The sequence below is a fragment of the Pseudorca crassidens genome, chromosome 1 (genome assembly GCF_039906515.1).
Source record: "Pseudorca crassidens isolate mPseCra1 chromosome 1, mPseCra1.hap1, whole genome shotgun sequence".
Classification (NCBI taxonomy): Eukaryota; Metazoa; Chordata; class Mammalia; order Artiodactyla; family Delphinidae; genus Pseudorca; species Pseudorca crassidens.
The window spans coordinates 2,615,481-2,634,034 of record NC_090296.1 but is presented as its reverse complement, the minus strand read 5'-3'; the positions used below and the strand labels follow the sequence as shown (position 1 = coordinate 2,634,034).

At 46.7% G+C, this 18,554-nt stretch overlaps 1 protein-coding gene across 23 annotated transcripts in view; it reads left to right on the top strand.

Moving 5' to 3' along the window:
- The window catches only part of KLC1 (kinesin light chain 1), a 112,142-nt gene that overhangs the window by 65,965 nt on the left and 27,623 nt on the right, over positions 1 to 18,554 (top strand). For all 23 annotated transcript variants that reach the window (XR_010938534.1, XR_010938382.1, XR_010938891.1 and 20 more), the window contains 8 exons: positions 3,446 to 3,707; positions 5,538 to 5,768; positions 8,976 to 9,054; positions 9,549 to 9,774; positions 13,824 to 13,911; positions 14,526 to 14,627; positions 17,474 to 17,647; positions 17,793 to 17,892. Coding sequence is in view for 20 of the 23 variants with exons in the window: in XM_067718411.1 (XP_067574512.1) it covers positions 3,446 to 3,707; positions 5,538 to 5,768; positions 8,976 to 9,054; positions 9,549 to 9,774; positions 13,824 to 13,911; positions 14,526 to 14,627; positions 17,474 to 17,647; positions 17,793 to 17,892 (1,262 nt within the window). In the remaining 3 variants the exon portion in view is untranslated. Of the gene's footprint in view, positions 1 to 3,445; positions 3,708 to 5,537; positions 5,769 to 8,975; positions 9,055 to 9,548; positions 9,775 to 13,823; positions 13,912 to 14,525; positions 14,628 to 17,473; positions 17,648 to 17,792; positions 17,893 to 18,554 lie in introns of those variants that run through there.

Sequence of the window (18,554 nt, the reverse complement as noted above, 5' to 3'; positions counted from 1 at the left end):
TCTTTTTTACCTAAGTCCTGCCTTTTGTGGTTTTTCTACTTTTGTATAAACACTGTCCCCCTTTCTCTTTTACGTCAACAAAAGTGCCCTCTCTTCCCGTTTCAGCCACTGCTGTAACCTGTAGAGGTGTGACACTGACCATCTTTATAGCTGGACAGAATTTAACCTGCAGAGCTATGACTTACTGCCCATTCATGCCCCAAGAGCCTTGGTTTTCCGGAGGTGATTTGAGCAGTGAAGTCGCTGCCATTTATTACTAGGTCTACAGACTCTCCTCTGCGTCCCTTTGGGTTTAACGTTGCTGGGAAGGACTGAGAAGTTGCTGGCGAGGTGTTTGGCTTTCTGAGCAGAGGCATCAAACCTTGGGCCAGCAGAGGGCTGGGAAGTAAGTGCCGTGGGTCTTGATAGATGGCTCCATGGCGTGGTCACTGATGCCCTCCTCCCTCTCCTGACTGCTGCCGTGGACCCCTCACCCCGGCTCTTGCCTTCAGAACGCAGGTGTGCTGTGGCCTCACTCCTGTGCGTCTCTAGTCTTATCACCGTGAGTGTGCCTAGCTCACAGCGACCTGCAGCGTGGTGCAGCTGCTCACAGGCAGCAGGAGCGTGTACATCTCTGCCTCGCCCGTTGCCAGCAGTGCCCCGCACTTCGTCTAGAGAAGATGTGCTCATTTGCTAAGAACAGCTCTCCTGGGGGTGGCGGTCGGGGGTCGTTTCTCTCGAGTAGCTGGCTTCCCCTCTCCAGTGGAAGAGCTGCTGCCCCCTCACCCCCCATGCTCCCACCGTAAGTCCTGTCACCGGTAAAGTGTCTTTAGTTCTGGGTGGATTTGTTCATTTACTTGTCTTCTTCTTACCTGCATGTCCCTGAGGGTGAGGCCCTTGTCACCCTGTGTAAGCCAGGGCCTCGCTCAGAGTATGTTGTAGTAAAACACGTTTATGGTCTAGGTTGGGGAAGAAGAGAATAAACGTTGCATCGTTAGGAAATAATACATAAATGTGTTGCTGCCAAAAGTGGAGAAGGAGTTCTTCATATTGGGTTTTTTTTCTTTCTCTAGGGACACCAGTTCTGGGAAGTGAACCTTAGGCAGTGCTCAGATCCACACCTTAACCTAGTGGTATTGAGTCCTGTTCATTGGAAGCTGGTTCTAAAATGTTTCCTTCATTCATTTAGCAAACATATTTAGCGTTTACTGTGTGACAGGCTGGGAATATAGTGCTGAACAAGACAAATGAGGTCCCTGCTCTACTGGAGTTTGCAGTGCAGTTGGAGAGCTATGAGTTAAATAAGTATATGTAACAAATCTAATAATACTACACTGTCAGGTAGAGGAGTCGCCTCTGTTCTTTTGTTGTTTTCTGGGCTCTTTGTGTTATGAAGGTGGATTTCTGAATAGTCCTACAGACAGCTTCTAAATTTCCAAAGTTTAGTCTTTGTGTTATGCAAAAAAATCAGTTTTCCAGTATGAAACTGGGGGTATAAGGACAGATGTGACCCTGTTATCAGCTATTTGCAGCCTTCACTCCCAAATCCTGGAATGTGTGGTCTGTATTCACTGCTTCAACACTGCTTCCCCAGAGTTCCCTGGTGGTCTAGTGGTTAGGATTCGGCGCTTTCACTGCCGTAGCCCAGGTTCAACCCCTGGTCAGGGAACTAAGATCCCACAAGCCACGCGGCGTGCCCCCCCCCCCCCAAAAAACAAAACAAAACAAAAAAAGCAACCAACCACTGCTTCCCTTCCCCCAGCATCTATCAGTCCATCCATTCACCAGATGGTCTGTGAGGGCCGGGAACTGTCCTATGTAGTGTGCTTTCGCTGTGGGTATAAGGTAAAGTCTTGCCTTTTAAATAGAATTCATATTTAAGGGAATATAAGATAATACGTGAAAACAAAGATTTTGGGTAGTCGTAAGTGCTCTGAAGGAAATCACTCTCAAGTGATTTAATATGACTTCTGTCCCTATCACTCTCCTGAACAGGCTTTCCTAATGATCACTGTTTGTGGCCTTAAAAAAAAAAATTACGGGGTTTAAAAACAGACATGAAACTAGAGAGGATAGTAAAAAGAACTATTGCTTCGTATTAGCCATCATCACCATTTTGCTGACATTGTTTTATGTGCTCCTTTCCCCTTTCCTTTACCTTCTCACTGTAGTATTTTAAAACCAGTCCCAGACACCATATGATTTCGTGCTGGTGACCTCTTGGTTAGTCTGACCCAGTAGGCATGCTCAGCCCTCACCCTCCTGGAGTCTTTTTTTTTTTTTAATATGTTTTTAAAAATTAATTAATCTATGGCTGGCTTGGGTCTTCGATGCTGCGCGCGGGCTTTCTCTAGTTGCAGCGAGCGGGGGCTACTCTTCGTTGTGGTGTGGGGGCTTCTCATTGTGGTGGCTTCTCTTGTTGTGGAGCATGGGCTCTAGGTGCGTGGGCTTCAGTAGTTGTGGCACGCGGGCTCAGTAGTTGTGGTGCACAGGCTTAGTTGCTCTGCGGCATGTGGGATCTTCCCAGACCAGGGCTCAAACCTGTGTCCCCTGTATTGGCAGGCGGATTCTTAACCACTGCGCCACCAGGGAAGCCCCCTCCTGGAGTCTTTACAGCACTGGTCATCCTGCTGTGTCACTCTTGTGTCACCAGGCTTCAGTCAGGTGTGGTTTTCTTGCTGCTCTGATGGTTCCCGTGCTCCTTTGCTGGTTTCTCCTTCTCCAGCTGTGACACCTTCTCAAGGCTTTGTCTGGTAAATATGTGACCGAGAATTTACTGTACCTTCTGCATTTCATTAAGGAAAAAAAAGCTTGCAAACATTCACAGAAGATTTTGTTCACAGAGGCTATGTGTTTTATTTATTTAAAAATTTTATTTATTTCATTTTTGGCTGCATTGGGTCTTTGTTGCTGCATATGGGCTTTCCTCTAGTTGCAGCGAGCGGGGTCTACTCTTTGTTGTGGTGCGCGGGCTTCTCATTGCGGTGGCTTCTCGTTGCGGAGCACAGGCTCTAGGCGTGCGGGCTTCAGTAGCTGTGGCACGTGGGCTAAGTTGTTCGGCGGCATGTGGAATCTTCCCGGACCAGGGCTCGAACCCATGTTCCCTGAATTAGCAGGTGGATTCCTAACCACTGTGCCACCAGGGAAGCCCTGCAGTGTGTTTTAGAAATGCCATTTGGATGTTTTGCTGCTTTTCATCTTTGGCATTAATTTCAGTTACTGTCATTTCTTCCGTAAAAAAAAAAAAATTCAGACATAAGCCAGAAAAGTAATTAATTTGGTCTGCAAAGGACAAACAGAAACAGTACAGAATGTAGTATTTCCAGGTAATAAATCACAATACACGTATTTATTATTCACCTATAAAAATGTTAATTCAAGTCTTCACACATGTATTTCATTAAAGATGTAACATAAATTAAGCCTCTAATGAGATTTCTATCTTTTTTTTCTTTTTCCATCCTAGAATGTATGACAACATGTCCACAATGGTGTACATAAAGGAAGACAAGTTGGAGAAGCTTACACAGGATGAAATTATTTCTAAGACAAAGCAAGTAATTCAGGGCCTGGAGGCTCTGAAGAATGAGCACAATTCCATTTTACAAAGTTTACTGGAGACACTGAAGTGTTTGAAGAAAGATGACGAAAGTAATCTGGTGGAAGAGAAATCAAACATGATCCGAAAGTCACTGGAAATGTTGGAGCTTGGCCTGAGCGAGGCACAGGTACAAGTCTCAGATATGAACGTGAAGTTGACAGTCTGGAAAAGGGGAGACTTTGTTTGACATACGAGGTTTAACTAAACTAGAGGGCAGATACTTATAGAATAATAGAAATCAGCTTATATGTGGGTTATGTATGTTATACAAATGATGATTTGGGCATGTCTGCATTTTAAAAAGTAGAGCGAAATAGGTAACTCTGTGTCAGTTAGGATTTGATTTGGCTGCATATATCAAAAAACAAAAACAGTGGCTTAAATATCGTAGTCATATGTAAAAGCACATACTGAGGGGGGCTGTCCCAGATGGGTGCTATAGCTGTATGGGTGTCAGGGGTACCCAGGACCCTGCCACCTGCTGCACTGCACCCCAGTCAGCCCATCTTGTGGGCTAAGACAGAGTCCCAGCTGCAGCCACGTGACCCCACCCTAGGACTGCGAAGGGGCAGGAAGGGTGTGCCTCCTCCCTTTACCTCCTTGAAGTGTGCGTGGCACTCTGCTTACACCTCATTGGCCAGAACTTGGTTCCGTGGGCATACCTAGTTGTGAGGGACACTGGGGAATGTTGTCTTGCCCCTTAGAGTTCCAGGTTCTTAAGCCTGAGGAAGAAGGGTGAATGTTGGCCAACAGCTCATAGTCTCTGCAGTACCCCAAGACAAGATTGTCTTAGGCACTTGACTAAACCTTTGTTTCTATCCTGCTAGACATAGAGATGAAAAAATTGGAAACATTTGGGTGTGCCCCCGCCCCCCCCACCATAACTTTCAGCTTTGCCAACGTATTTTAGGTAAAATTAAATACACTAAAAATTGGCTGCTTCTTTCTTAGCTTTTGTCTTGTATAGCGAATGAATGAGGCAGAAGTGGGGCTGCTGGGTTACCAGTTCCTGCTTTCACAGAGGAAATCATTCTGTACCAAAGTGATGGCCATACCCTGATTTTAGAATTCTTCATCCTAAGCATGTTACAGATTCTAATTGTAGGACTTTGGTTATTGTGAATCTCTTATTTTGCAAGTTGTGTTGAAAAGCGATATAGAGGTGAACCTCCTTTTTTAGTTTGGCAGATATTGGGGTTAAAAGAAGGAGGAGGAAAGAGCCCCACCTTCTAGAGTGTCAGGTTTTAGACCTAGGAGGATAATAAAGAGGGAGGGGCAGGTACACGGTCTGCAGAGAGAACAGACCGAAGCCAGCTTTCCTCCCCAACTCTTCCAGCCCTTATCCTCCCAGGCAGGCCGGTCCCTGAGACCCATCAGTGCACCCCAGGCAGAGCCCAGTAGGGACCTCCGCTTATGAGTGCGTCAGGGCGTCCTGACTCTTGGTACTGGCCACAACACAGAGCCTTCATCCCTTCCCCTGCAGTGGCGAAGAAGTCTTGTCTGTGCGCCCTGCCCCAGCTCCACCACCAGCCCCTCACAGAGTGACCTGCGCTCTGAACACGTGTGCAGGTGTGTGCACGTGCTCTCACCCGTGGCAAAGGGTCTCTGAGAAATTCTGTTGGTGCCATCTAGATAAAAAGTGAAAGAACACAGCTTCATCAGTACAGTAGCTGCCTGTCCATTGCTAGTCCATTCGAGATACTTTCTAAACAGAAAAAAGAAATGCATTTTCCATAGATGTTCTGAGCATGTGATATTCTTGATCATGCCCTGAATGTAGCCTGTGACTAAAGAAAGGATGGAAATAGAAGTAAATGGCAAAATGTACTTGTATGTACTTTGGAGCACATGTCTGCAGGTGTCAGGTAGAGCTACAACCCCAGGACGCTTGCGGAGACGGGAGGTGGCGTTTGTTGGGCTGAGTACTGCAGTGCTGTCAGCGTTTCTGTCTGTCTAGGTTATGATGGCTCTGTCAAATCACCTGAATGCCGTCGAGTCGGAGAAGCAGAAGCTGCGTGCACAGGTTCGTCGTCTGTGCCAGGAGAATCAGTGGCTGCGGGATGAATTGGCCAACACGCAGCAGAAATTGCAGAAGAGTGAGCAGTCTGTGGCTCAACTGGAGGAAGAAAAGAAGCATCTGGAATTCATGAATCAGCTAAAAAAATACGATGATGACATTTCTCCATCAGTAAGTGGTTCTGTAGGAATGCAGTATTGACAGTTACCACGTTATCGTCGGTAGATTGTTTCAGTAAAGCCGGCAGTGTCTTCCTGTTCCCTCCAGCGATTGTGTTTAAACAAGACTAAGGATTAAGGGTCTTGGGACTGAGTCCCTGGGCAAGTCATATAAGTTCTCTCTGGAGTAGTTTCTTCGTATGTGTTTTTTTTGAACGATGGTCAGTTCAAAAAATACTTTGTAGATATAAAATAAATGCAAAGAGTGCCATTGCCTTCAGCGAGGTCTGTTGCAGCTTGAGATCTCCTGAGCATCCTCACCCTTTGCGGTCTGGCTTCCGTGCACATCCCGCTGCTGGAATGCTTTTCCTTTAACAGTGCCCTGATCCAGTCGCCTGAATCCAGACTCGGGACTACCTCTGTAGTTTGTAGTGGATCCTCACTTTCTCTTTGCAGCCCTCTGCCCTGCTCCCAGGACGCCATTGGTTCTCCTGCGCCCTCGCTCGTGCCTCCTTGGCCTCCTGCGGTTCCTGGATGTTAGGGTTCCCCAAGGATCGTGGTCTTTTCCTTCTTCTGTTGGCGCTCTCTGGATGTTCATCCCAATCTCGATTACCGTTTTTCGTTTACTGTTTATTTCTGATTCAGTTAAGTTTTTTTTTAAAGTAACTTTCTTTATTTTGGAATAATTTTAGATTCACAGAAAAGTCAGAGGTGGGGCCTCTGGGAGGTAGTGTGGGTTAGATGCAGTCATAAGGATGGGGCCACCATGACGACATTAGTTACACAAAGAGCAAGAGACCCTAGGTCTCTTGACGTGATACTGTAAAGAGAATTCCCACATGCCCTTCACCCAGGTTCCCCTAGTGTTAACATCTTGTATTGCCGCATAACGTGTCTGAGTTAACTTGGGGCGCTGTCTGTCTCCAGAGTACTGTAGGCTGCATGGCTTAAACAATAGTTAATTTCTCCTGGTTCTGGAAGCTGCAAGTCTGAGATCAGGGTGACAGCTTGGTCGGTTTCTTGGTGAGGGCCTTCTTCCCGGTGTGTCCTCCTGTGGCCTCCTTGGTGCATTTGTGCAAAGAGAGAGAGAGAGACCTAGGGTCTCTTGCTCTTTGTGTAACTAATGTTGTCATGGTGGCCCCATCCTCATGACCGCATCTAATCCACACTACCTCCCAGAGGCCCCACCTCCAGACACCATCACACTGACCATTAGGGCTTCAACATAGGAATTAGGGGGTGGGGAGGACAGACATTCAGTCCCTAGCAGTACGTTTGTTAAAAGTAAGAAATTAACGTTGCTATTGCTACGTCACTATTAACGAAACTACAACCTTTATTTGGATTTCACCAGTCCTTCCATTAGTGTCTCTTTTCTGCTCTAGAATCCAATCCTGGATTTCACATGGTATTTTGAGCTAATGTTTTTTTAATGCCTACATAGTTCTAGGCATGTTCGCTACATAATCTGTATACCATTGAGTTCCACATTTGCGTCTCCAGTCTGAGCCCTCATCCTAAGACTGTAGGAATGGTTTTGTGTATTGTACCAGCAGACCTACACTTGCCCTGTGTCTTAGCTTGGGCTACCATAACCAGATACCATAGACTAGGTGGCTTAAAGAGCAGATCATTTACTTTCTCATAGATCTGGAGGCTGGAAGTCAGATATCAGGGTGCCAGCATGGCTGGTTTCTGGTGAGGACCCTTTTCCCAGCTTGCAGATAGCTGTTTTCTTACTATGTTTGCACATGGCAGGGTGTGGGTGTGGGGGGAGGGAGAGCTAGCTCTCTGATGTCTCTTCTTGTTATTAGGGTACTAATCCCATCGTGAGGGCCTCACCCTTGTGATTTTATCTAACCTAATTTCCTCCAAATACCATCACACTGGGTGTTAGGGCTTCAACATGATTTTGGGCACAATTAGTCCACAGCACCCTGTTTTATGAGGTATTTCCCCCTTGCATCTCTAGGTCAGGAGCAACTGAATGTTTTGATTTAAAAGATATAACTCCTGTAGGTTGCTGTGGGAATAAGAATAGAGAAGTGGATTCACCTGGAAAACTGGATAACATTGAGCAGGGGAAAGCTAGCCTCATAGAATCAGAGACATTTAAAACATTTTATTTGGAAAACATGTCTAGCTTGGAGAAGAGATACAATGAGCTAACCCTGCCTCCCCTTTTAGGGGGTTCGCGTGATAATTTTTCTGCCCCGTTCCTCCTACCGCTGCTGGTGCATTTCCTTAACATGAGGAGTTCTCCTGTGAGACCCAGGGCTGGGGTCAGATTCAGGAGATTGAACACAGGCGCAGTGCTTCCTCTGTCCTCTGCAGCCCAGATTCCATTTTTTGTTGATTATCTCAGCAGAGTCCTCGATGACGTTTTTCACTTATTCCAGGATCCAGTTCAGGACCACATGTTGGACATAGTGGTCCCGTCCCTTTAGTCATCTTTCATCTGGAACAGGTCCTTTCACAGAAAGAAGAAAGCCTGTCTTTGTCTTTCATAACATTGGTATTCTTGAAGAATACAGGCCAGTTACTTCATAGATTGTTCCTCAGTTTGGGTTTGTCTGGTGTTTCCTCATGAGTGTGTTTGGATTGTGTGTCCCAGATGGGAATGTTATAAAAGTGACATGTGCCTCTCAGGTCCCTTCCAGAGGCAGATGGTGTCCGTCTGTGCCAGGGCGACGCTGAGTTCTCCCCTGGTCAAGCTGCTGTCTGTTCTCTCCAGCGTGTACTCACTTTTTTTACCTGAGGGCTCATCTGTGGGGGACACGAGTCATAGGCTGTCACACTGCTCTTAGGGGTCCTGCGGTGGAGATGCTGGGTGGGGAGGGGAGTGTCCAGCCTGCCAGTTCTGTGGTGTTCAGAGATTTGCCATTTTAATCATTTGGTTTCCAAATAAAATTTATTTCAAGTAAGGGCTTCCCTGCTCTTTAAACTTCTGTAGGACACGAGTGACGACTAAGGCACAGAGATGCCATCGTGATCTGTTCTGCCACTCCTGCCCGGACAAGTACTTTGAGTTCAGTCTAGCAGACCTTTTATTACTCTTTACTGAGCTGATGGATAGACCAAATTGTGGCTAGTCCTATGTTTGATCTGAAAAACAAACCATCTTTTCTATTTTTAGTTTAAATGAAATTTGTATCAAAGATTTCCAGTGCAGGATTTATAGTATTTGTAAGACTAATATTGTCCTGGGTTGGCTTTATAGGAGGACAAAGACACTGATTCCACCAAAGAACCTCTGGATGACCTCTTCCCAAATGACGACGACGACCCTGGTCAAGGAAGTAAGTTGGGAGTGGTGGTTAAATGGCTGCATGCAGACGGAGGTGGCGGGTCCTCTTGGGGTGTAATTGCTGTCATTAGCAGGTGGTGGCGTGCCTGCAGCCTGCCTCACAGCAGCCCTTGCACACTCAGGCTGCCTCGTGGTTCCCCAGAGAATTGCGAGTCGTTTTCTCGCTGGGATAGAGTAACGTGTTGAGCCAGCCCTCGTAAACAGGGGCACGCACCAGCAGTTCTGACGCGATCTGTGGATTCTCACAGAGTGAAAGGGCAAAAGAGTTTTCCTGGGGCCAAGAGCAGTCTCACCACACTGTTGGGGCGCGTGCGGCATCCCCGACAAGTTGCTGGTGTTGCCTCGCCTGCGCGGGGAATGCTGGACAGGTTTGGTACAGTGGGGACCACGTGCTGACCTGGACCAGAGCCAGAGCGGGGAGTGCTAATCAGCTGGTGTCATCGGGTGATTTTCTCTATTGCCTGAAGTGAGCCCTTCTCTGTGTAGTGCAGCAGCAGCAGAGCAGTGCAGCGGCGGCCGCCCAGCAGGGTGGCTACGAGATCCCCGCGCGGCTGCGCACCCTGCACAACCTGGTCATCCAGTACGCCTCGCAGGGGCGCTACGAGGTCGCCGTGCCCCTCTGCAAGCAGGCCCTGGAGGACCTGGAGAAGACCTCTGGCCATGACCACCCGGACGTGGCCACCATGCTGAACATCTTGGCCTTGGTGTACAGGCTAGTAGTCCTCATTTTATTCTCTTAATTTTACCTAGAGACAACGTTTTTAACGAGCTTGTCCTAAAAATACGATTCTGTAAACTGTTACGAGCTACTTTTCCAGCCTTATCGTCCATTTGTCTTCACACAGCCAGGGGTTAAGTTCAAACATTTAGCAAGCTCTCTGGCAAGAGTATGACCCTGAAGAACAGACGCTGCCTGGGGCTCCCAGGCAGCCGTCCAGGACTAGCCCACAGCACCCTTCGCTCTGGCCAGGCTAAGCTCTTTTGATTTTTTTTCCCCACAATACTTGGTATACCAGGCTCCTTCTGCCCACCCTGCCTGCCCGTATCCCCTGCCTTTCTGAGGCCTTGTCAGCTCTCTCTCCTTTCTGAATCCAGGGCTCCACGTGCCCCTTCCCAAGTTGTGCCCCATAACCCTGTCCCTGCCTCTCTCGCAGCGCTTGCCCTGTACTTGGCCTCCGGGTGATGTGAATTTTGTCATCTCTTCTCCCGGGATCCTGGCTCCTTGAAGTTGAGGACCAGGTTGTCTTCTTGTCTCCACCTTGAGTCACTTGAACATGTTTGCTAACTCAGAAGCCTTTGGTGAACTTCCTGAATGGAATTAAATAGTTTGCCTAGGCACTGACTGGGCAGTGGTACGTGGGAGCCCTTTGTCTGCTTCTGTCTTTTAGCCAAACTGACCTGAAATCGAGCAGGTCGGGGTGTTACTCACATGCAGGACTGGTTTGCTGTGGCCACTCCAGTGTGGTGGGTTTCAGGGAACTGCTCCATTTTTTCTTCGTTGGTTTGGTTGTTTCAGTTTAGCCAACAGTTTTGATCCAGATGTATGTAAGACTTTGGGCTGGTTCCTGTGAGACCCTAAAGATGGATGCATAATACCTGTTCTCAAGGAGAAACCAGAACGTGGAATTTGAAGTCAGGAGAGTTCAGTTTGTATCTCTGCTAAGTGGCCCCTAGACAGAGGATGTTGTCCAGAGCCCTTTGCTTTTCTGAGCCTCTGAAGGGTTGCAGGGGATGTGAGACATGGTGTTACCTGGCACTGTGAAATAGTCAAACAGCATCACCTAAACCTGTTTCTAAAGGAACTGAGAACCTTGTTTAGAGAATAGGCTGGCTATATTCATATGTAATTATAGAAGCAGGGAGACTGTTGTTAATAAAATAACAGAGAAGTGGGAATTCCCTGGTGGTCCAGGAGTTAGGACTCTGCGCTTTCACTGCTGGGGCCCGGGTTCAATCCGTGGTTGGGGAACTATGATCCCATAAGCCGCTTGGTATGGCCAATAAAGAAAGAAAGTAACCCAGAAGTGTTCATGGAACAGAAAGATGCCTTCCAGCTGAGAGGATTAGGGAAGGCCTAATGGAGGGGTGCGAGCGCTTTCTGCGGCCTTGAAGGGTGTGTTTGGGGCAGACTCCTGCATCCTGTTTGGCAGTAGTAAGAGATGGGGCTGAAAGGGCTGGGCACTCTGCAGGTGCCAGGTCTTAGAAGAGTGGCTGTGGGGAGTGCACAGGACCTGAGGGGGCTGGAGCCTGGAGGCAGGGCAGCCCGGCAGGAGGCAGCAGCGTGGGGCTGGCGGGGATGGAGCTGGGAACCTGAGCAGGGAGGGGGAAAGGAGGGGGAGGGCTCCATGAAGAGAAGAGGAGTAAACTGTCCAGAGAGAGAGGTGATGGCCTTAAAGAGCACCGGAAGGAAACTGAGCACTGCCATGCCACTGCTGCAGCTCCAGGCCACCGCCGCGGCTCGGCTTCGAGAGAGCACAGCCTTTTCCATGCTGCATAGCACTCTGTTTTACAGGTAGTCCTGACACTTTTTGACAGGTTCCTGCTGATGGACATTTAGGTTTGCAGATTTTTACTGTTATGCATTATTGTAAGAATTCCCTAGTCACAGGTTGCATTTAAAATCTTGGTAGATTATGCTAAATTTCATTCCAGAAAGGTCTTTAAAAAATTTACATGCCTACGAAGAACATGAGAGTTTCTGGCTGATGGTAGATATTTTTATTGTAAATGAGTTAAATAAAAAATGTGCGTAGAATGCTACTGGAATTTGTTGTACTTAGGGTGTGTGGTCACACAGATGTCATTGTGCTGGGTGCTGGGACTTCGGTGGCCTCTCCTCAGTCTTGTGTTTTTCCTTCGCACTATAGTGTGAGAGTTTACTCATGTCAGCAGAACATTTGAAAAAAGTTAGCAGCTACGTATATATTCATATTTAATGTTGTGTCCTAGAGCTGTACCATAACTATTTCAACATTTTTCTGTTAAGGGACATTTAATTTTAAGCTTTTTGTGGGGGGGCATTAATCTACTGATGAACATCTTTTGCTCAAGTTTTGCTCAGGATTTTGTATTTTGTTTTAGTGTCAATTCCTAAAGTGGGTTAGAGTATAAGCATGATACGCGGGCTTCTCTGGTGGCGCAGTGGTTGACAATCCACCTGCCAATGCAGGGGACACGGGTTCGATCCCTGGTCTGAGAAGATCCCACATGCAGCAGAGCAACTAAGCCTGGGTGCCACAACTACTGAACCTGCACTCTAGAGTCCGTGAGCCGCAACTCTTGAGCCCATGTGCCCCATCTACTGAAGCCCACGCACCTAGAGCCCATGCACCGCAGCGCAGAGTAGCCCCTGCTCGCCGCAACTAGAGAAAGCCTGCGTGCAGCAATGAAGACCCAACACAGCCAAAAATAAATAAATTAAATAAATAAATTAAAAAAACAAAACAAAACATGATACGCTTCTTGGTACATGTTGCCCAGCTGCTTTCGGGAAGGTGGTGCCAGTTCACACTCCTCCTCCTCCATCACCAGCCTGGGGCTGGGCTGCTTGTCTCTTACTCTTTATTAATGGAGAAGTGCAGCATTGTGTATTAATTTGTATTCTGTGATTGTGTGTTTTTAGTCATTTGTGTCCTTCTGTGAATGTTCTGTTACCTTTTTTTAATATATGTTTATTCATTTATTTTTTGGCTGTGTTGGGTCTTCGTTGCTGCACGCAGACTTTCTCTAGTTTTGGCGAGCAGGGGCTACTCTTCGTTGTGGTGCGTGGGCTTCTCATTGCAGTGGCTTCTCTTGTTGCGGAGCACGGGCTCTAGGCACGTGGGCTTCAGTAGCTATGGCACGCAGGCTCAGTAGTTGTGGCCCAGGGGCTTAGTTGCTCCTTGGCATGTGGAACCTTCCCGGACCAGGGCTCGAACCTGTGTGCCCTGCATTGGCAGGTGGATTCTTAACCACTGCGCCACCAGGGAAGTCCAAAACCTATATACTTGGCCAGAATTAGTGTGCTTCGGAGGATCTGGAAGCCTTATTAGCCCTTCCAGTATTCTGCAGAACAGTATGGCTTCTGCAGGGCAAAGCCTTGCTGGGCAGCCGTTCTTACTCAGTTGGGAAGTATGTGTACTCAGTCTCACAAAGTAAGTAACTGGTTTGCAGCCCCATCATCAGGTAGCACTTAAACCAGGGGGGCTGGGCTGGAGGTGCTTCTGTCTCCCCACTGTCAGCAGGACCCTTCGCCCCGCCCTGCTCCAGCAGACACTGCGGGGTGCGTCCTGGGCTTCTGTTTCACAGGCTTTTCCATGGCACGTGGCGAATCATTAGCTTCTTAGAGCAGCTCTGTGAGTCACGTCCTTCCTTTTTAGGTGGGCCGACTGCGACTGTGGAGCCCATGTGACATGCCAGAGCCACGCAGCCGGTAGCTGGCAGAACTGGGTGCAGACACTGGGATCCGTTCCGTCTGCCTCACCGTTCTGGATGGCCTCGCTTGCTGTGTGCGGGGTTATGGGGGTAGTATTGTCCCAGTGATCTAGATGGGAGGGCCAGGTTCGAAAGCTAATCAGGCCCGACTCCCAGCTCACCTTGCCAGTACGTTTATTGATGGAGTCTTTTTCTCCTACGTTAGGAGTGTTTTTAATAGTTTTAATAGCTAACGTCTATTTTTTAATAACTGAAGCTTAACTTCTATTTCTTTAGTTCCAAAACTACATTTTACAGAGATGTAGTAAGCTGTGTCTATAACACTTAACTGTATGTTTTTCAATTTAGAGACCAGAATAAATACAAAGATGCAGCTAATCTACTGAATGATGCCTTGGCCATCCGTGAAAAAACTTTGGGCAAAGATCATCCTGCGGTTTGTATACTGGTCCTTTCATTCTTTTTATATATTATTTTCCCTAATGTATTTTTATACCCATCTCATTTTAATATTAAACTCAACAGGGAAGATTTAAGAGCTGCCTTTTCACTGGATGGCACAGGTAGGACTTCCCTCACTTAGTACAAGTGATGAGCCTCAGTGCTGGTGACTCCCATTTAGCAGGTGTCAGTGTGCACTTAAGTTGTTTATCACCCCGCCTCAAATGGATCACGTACTGTGTTTTTTGATCCTAAATCAAATTGCATGTACTTCTGTAAATTTTTTCATAAAGATTTTGTATTGTCTTTTTATTAAAATCTGGTCAGATTTGCATATAGATCTATTTTGGTTGGCTTTGTGGCTTTCAGTGAAATTAAAAAAATCAAGATCCTGTTGATGTTGATTTGTTAATTTTAATATTCTGCAGTGTTCCTTTATGCAGTCTGTCTGCAGACAGTGAGATTGCTCTTTCGCCTTTAAGTGGAGTCATGTTCCTTCATCCAGCTGAGAGCTCTTCCCTGCACATACTGGGCGTGATGAGTGTGTGATGTCTCACATCCCCTCCACTGCTGTCGTTGACTGTTCTTCACGGTTCCCTGTGTTGGTAGGTGGCAGCAACTCTGAATAACCTCGCAGTGCTTTACGGCAAAAGAGGAAAGTACAAAGAAGCTGAGCCGCTGTGTAAAAGAGCTCTGGAGATCAGAGAAAAGGTGCGACTAAGGACGGTTCTCCTTGAGATGCTATGTTTTATGCTTTTAAATAACTCACTTTTTTTTTTTTTTAATAACTCACTTTTAAGCTTTGAGATAGGACCACTGTGATATATCATTACTGACCATTTACTGAAAATAAGCCCTTCAGTCAGGTGGGCAGCCCCAAACGCAGCCAGATGGGCCCATACACATGGGAGTTTAGGAGGAGTGGGTATGCAGAGGGTGGAGCCTTGTGTCTGCATGCCCTCCCAGCCTGAGGCCTAGAAATGATTCAACTGAAGAAGGAATTTCTCAGGCCTGTAGGTGGAAGGCACGGGGGCATTTCATTGACGGTGGGGCACGTGCCTGTCAAGAAGAAAAACATTAAAATTTTAAAAATGAGGTCAACAAATATGCTTATGAAACTGAAGAAAATGCATAATTGTTTTTGAGAACTAAAGAGTAACTCAGAGCTGGAGATTAAGTCAGTCATGGATGTGTAGTGTCAGCTAATACAGTTTATAGTAATTAGGTATTTTTTAAATGTAACTTGTTAATTTCAGCAGTGCTCTGGATGACCATGTATTCAGATGTGAGAGACTTGGCAGGTCCATGCCATGACTTTTTTTTTTTTAAAGGTTATTTTATGACATATAGGTTTGTTTGTTTATTTATTTGTTTGTTTTTGGCTGCGTTAGGTCTTGTTGCTGTGTGTGGCCTTTCTCTAGTTGTGGCGAGCAGGGGCTACTCTTCATTGCGGTGTGCAGGCTTCTCATTGCGGTGGCTTCTCTTGTTGCGGAGCACAGGCTGTTGGCGCGCGGGCTTCAGTAGTTGCAGCATGTGGGCTCAATAGCTGTGGCTAGCGGGCTGTAGAGTGCAGGCTCAGTAGTTATGGCACATGGACTTAGTTGCTCTGTGGCATGTGAGATCTTCCCGGACCAGGGATCGAACCCATGTCCCCTGCACTGGCAGGCGGATTCCCAACCGCTGTGCCACCAGGGAAGTCCAATGCCATGATATTTTAATTTGACTTTTTGTGTCACTATTTACCATTGATACTGAGCAATCAGTCATTTAATTTTGAGTCATATGGCAAGGACTTGGGAAAGGGAAGATGAAAAGGGGCTAATTATCACATTATGCAGGTAAAGTTTTGTCCATGTTGCCATCTGCATAATATTTACAAAATAAAATAGCCTTTATTTATTTATTTTATTTTATTTTATTTATTTATTTTTTGGCGGTACACGGGCCTCTCACTGCTGTGGCCTCTTTTGCTGCGGAGCACAGGCTCCAGACGCACAGGCCCAGCTGCTCCGCGGCATGCGGGATCCTCCCAGACTGGGGCACAAACCCATGTCCCCTGCATCGGCAGGCGGACTCCCAACCACTGCGCCACCAGGGAAGCCCTAAAATAGTTTTTATTTTATTTTTTATTTATCCACTGAGATTTTGAGTGGGCTGGGGTTAAAATCAGGGAGAATCACAAATGTATCAAATTGAGGATTATGAACTATAGGTGATGACCTATCAGATTCATTCATATATATTTGCTCTTTCATTCAGTCATGTAGCAGACATTTATTGAGGACTTGGGGGCTCCCTGCTTGGTTAGAGTTGGTGATTTCAAATTAGACACAGTCCTTTCCCTGGGGACACAGTGCAGCAAGCAGACCTTGGGAATGCAGGTGCTTTGGCTTCTAGCCTAGAGCTCAGGGAGCACATAGAGCAAGGGCTTCTCCAGGTACAGGGCTGGGACTGTGCTGGGCATGGCCTCCCACAAACGGCCAGCGTTGGAGCTGAGTCTCAAGAACCGAGGTCAGAGCTTCCCAGGCAGGGAGAGGAAGGGAATGCAGAGGGGATGGAGAGGCAGCCTGCCTCACTGGGGACTGTGTAGGTAAAGGCACAAGGTGAGAGACTGGATGGCTGGCTCAGGTCCTGAGGAAGCAGTGTAGTGTTTGGTCGTCCACCTGTGTGCCAGCACCGTCCTAGGTGCTGAGAGGACATTACATCCAGACATTGAGACAAGGCATTTGCATACTGAGGCTTACGTCTTAACGGGTGAGAGTCTAGGCGGTAAAGGACTAAAGAGATAAGACAGTTTGGGGTAGTGATACTTGCAAAGAAAGAAAAAAACTAGGTGATGTGCTTGTGAGTAAACTGGGTGGGGATGGGCTGAGGGCTCCCTTAAATTGGATATAAGGAGGTCCTCTCTGAGGGGACCTGAAAAGAGACCTGAAAGATGAGTTATTTAGTGGAGGGTGGGGAGCAGGGCAGTGCTGGGAGAAGAGTGTTGGGCGTCTGGGACAGTAAGTTCAAGTTCGAAGAGCCCTGAGGTGAAGTTTGAAATGTGAGGGAAGTGGTTTGGGGTGCTCAGAGAATCTGGGTCTGAATGTGAAGGGATACGTAGGATGTGAATTGAAGAATTGGAAGTTTCCTTTGAAGGCTGTTCTGTGCAGGGATAAGTGTAATGTAGTTAGACTCAGAAGGGCCAGGTGTAAGTTCAGGCACTTCAAGGACTGGGTGGCCATATTAAACAGCCTTTATAAAACCCAGTTTCCTCATCTTCAAACTGTGCATAGTATTGCCTACCATGTAGGATTATTATAAGAATTAAAGACACTAAAGCACGTGAAGGAAATCAGCATAGTCTCCTCCCCCCAAGAATAAGGAGTTCAACAAATTCTGGTTAAGTTATTTTTATTATTGCATGGGGAGCCATTTAAACATCATAAGCCTGGAAACAAGGCACAGTCGTATTTATGTTTAGAACGCGCCTTCTCATGATAGGGTGGAGAATGGATCGGATGGTACCATGTGAAACAAATAATAAGTGTTTCTAATACACTATTTTTTATTCTCAGGTTTTGGGAAAGGATCACCCCGATGTTGCCAAGCAGTTAAATAACTTGGCCTTACTGTGCCAGAACCAGGGCAAGTACGAAGAAGTAGAATATTATTATCAAAGAGCCCTCGAGATCTACCAAACCAAACTGGGGCCTGATGACCCCAACGTGGCCAAAACGAAAAATAACCTGGTACGTTGACAGAGGTACAACTCTATCGATAGAGCCAGATGACTTTCTTCCTGAAATCTGAGCTCTGTTTCATAGTCTAACCTATAAATAAGCACGTATGCTTCACTTACTATGAAGAACAGTAAGGACTTTGTTTTATTTTAAGGCGTCCTGCTATCTGAAGCAAGGAAAATTCAAGCAAGCAGAAACGCTGTACAAAGAGATTCTCACTCGCGCACATGAAAGGGAGTTTGGTTCTGTAGATGGTAAGAAATGTACTTTTGTTTCTAAGCAGATGCAGTTGTAGGATGCATTAAACATAGTGATTTCCGTGAAGCAAAAGGATAAAAAAAAATAGTGATTTCCAGCTTGAACTTGGTAATACACAAGTCATCACAGTATTTTCAAGGTAGAATTTAATTTGAATTTTAGAAATGATTTTCCACGGAGCGCTTATTGGAGAGGATGTGACCCGGTCTGAGTGAGTGCCCTTCGGCTCATCATTCATCATCCAGTGACCGTGGTGAACCCTGCGTACCTGCCCTGGCATTACCGATAATGGAGTCATGCAGCCTGTGGTCAGGGTGATGGGCCACGCTACCCTCACCGGAGTCCACACGTGCTTTAGGCACAACCTAGATGCACTGACTCCAGAAAGCCTTCCTGGAGTCATTAGTGCTTTCTAGAATTGCTCTGTAATACAGTGGTTCTCAAAGTGCCGGCAGGAACCAGCAATTTCAGCACCACCTGGGACCTGTCAGAAATGCAGATTCTCGACCCATCCCAGGCCTGCTGGGTTGTTTGACAGCCTTAAGGAGCTAAGGCCTGTCTCCTTTGTATCCCTTAAAGTATTGTAGGTGCTTAATATTAATATTTTATAAGATTTTGATTGCTCAGTAAAACAATATTTGTGTGTTACATAAGGCAT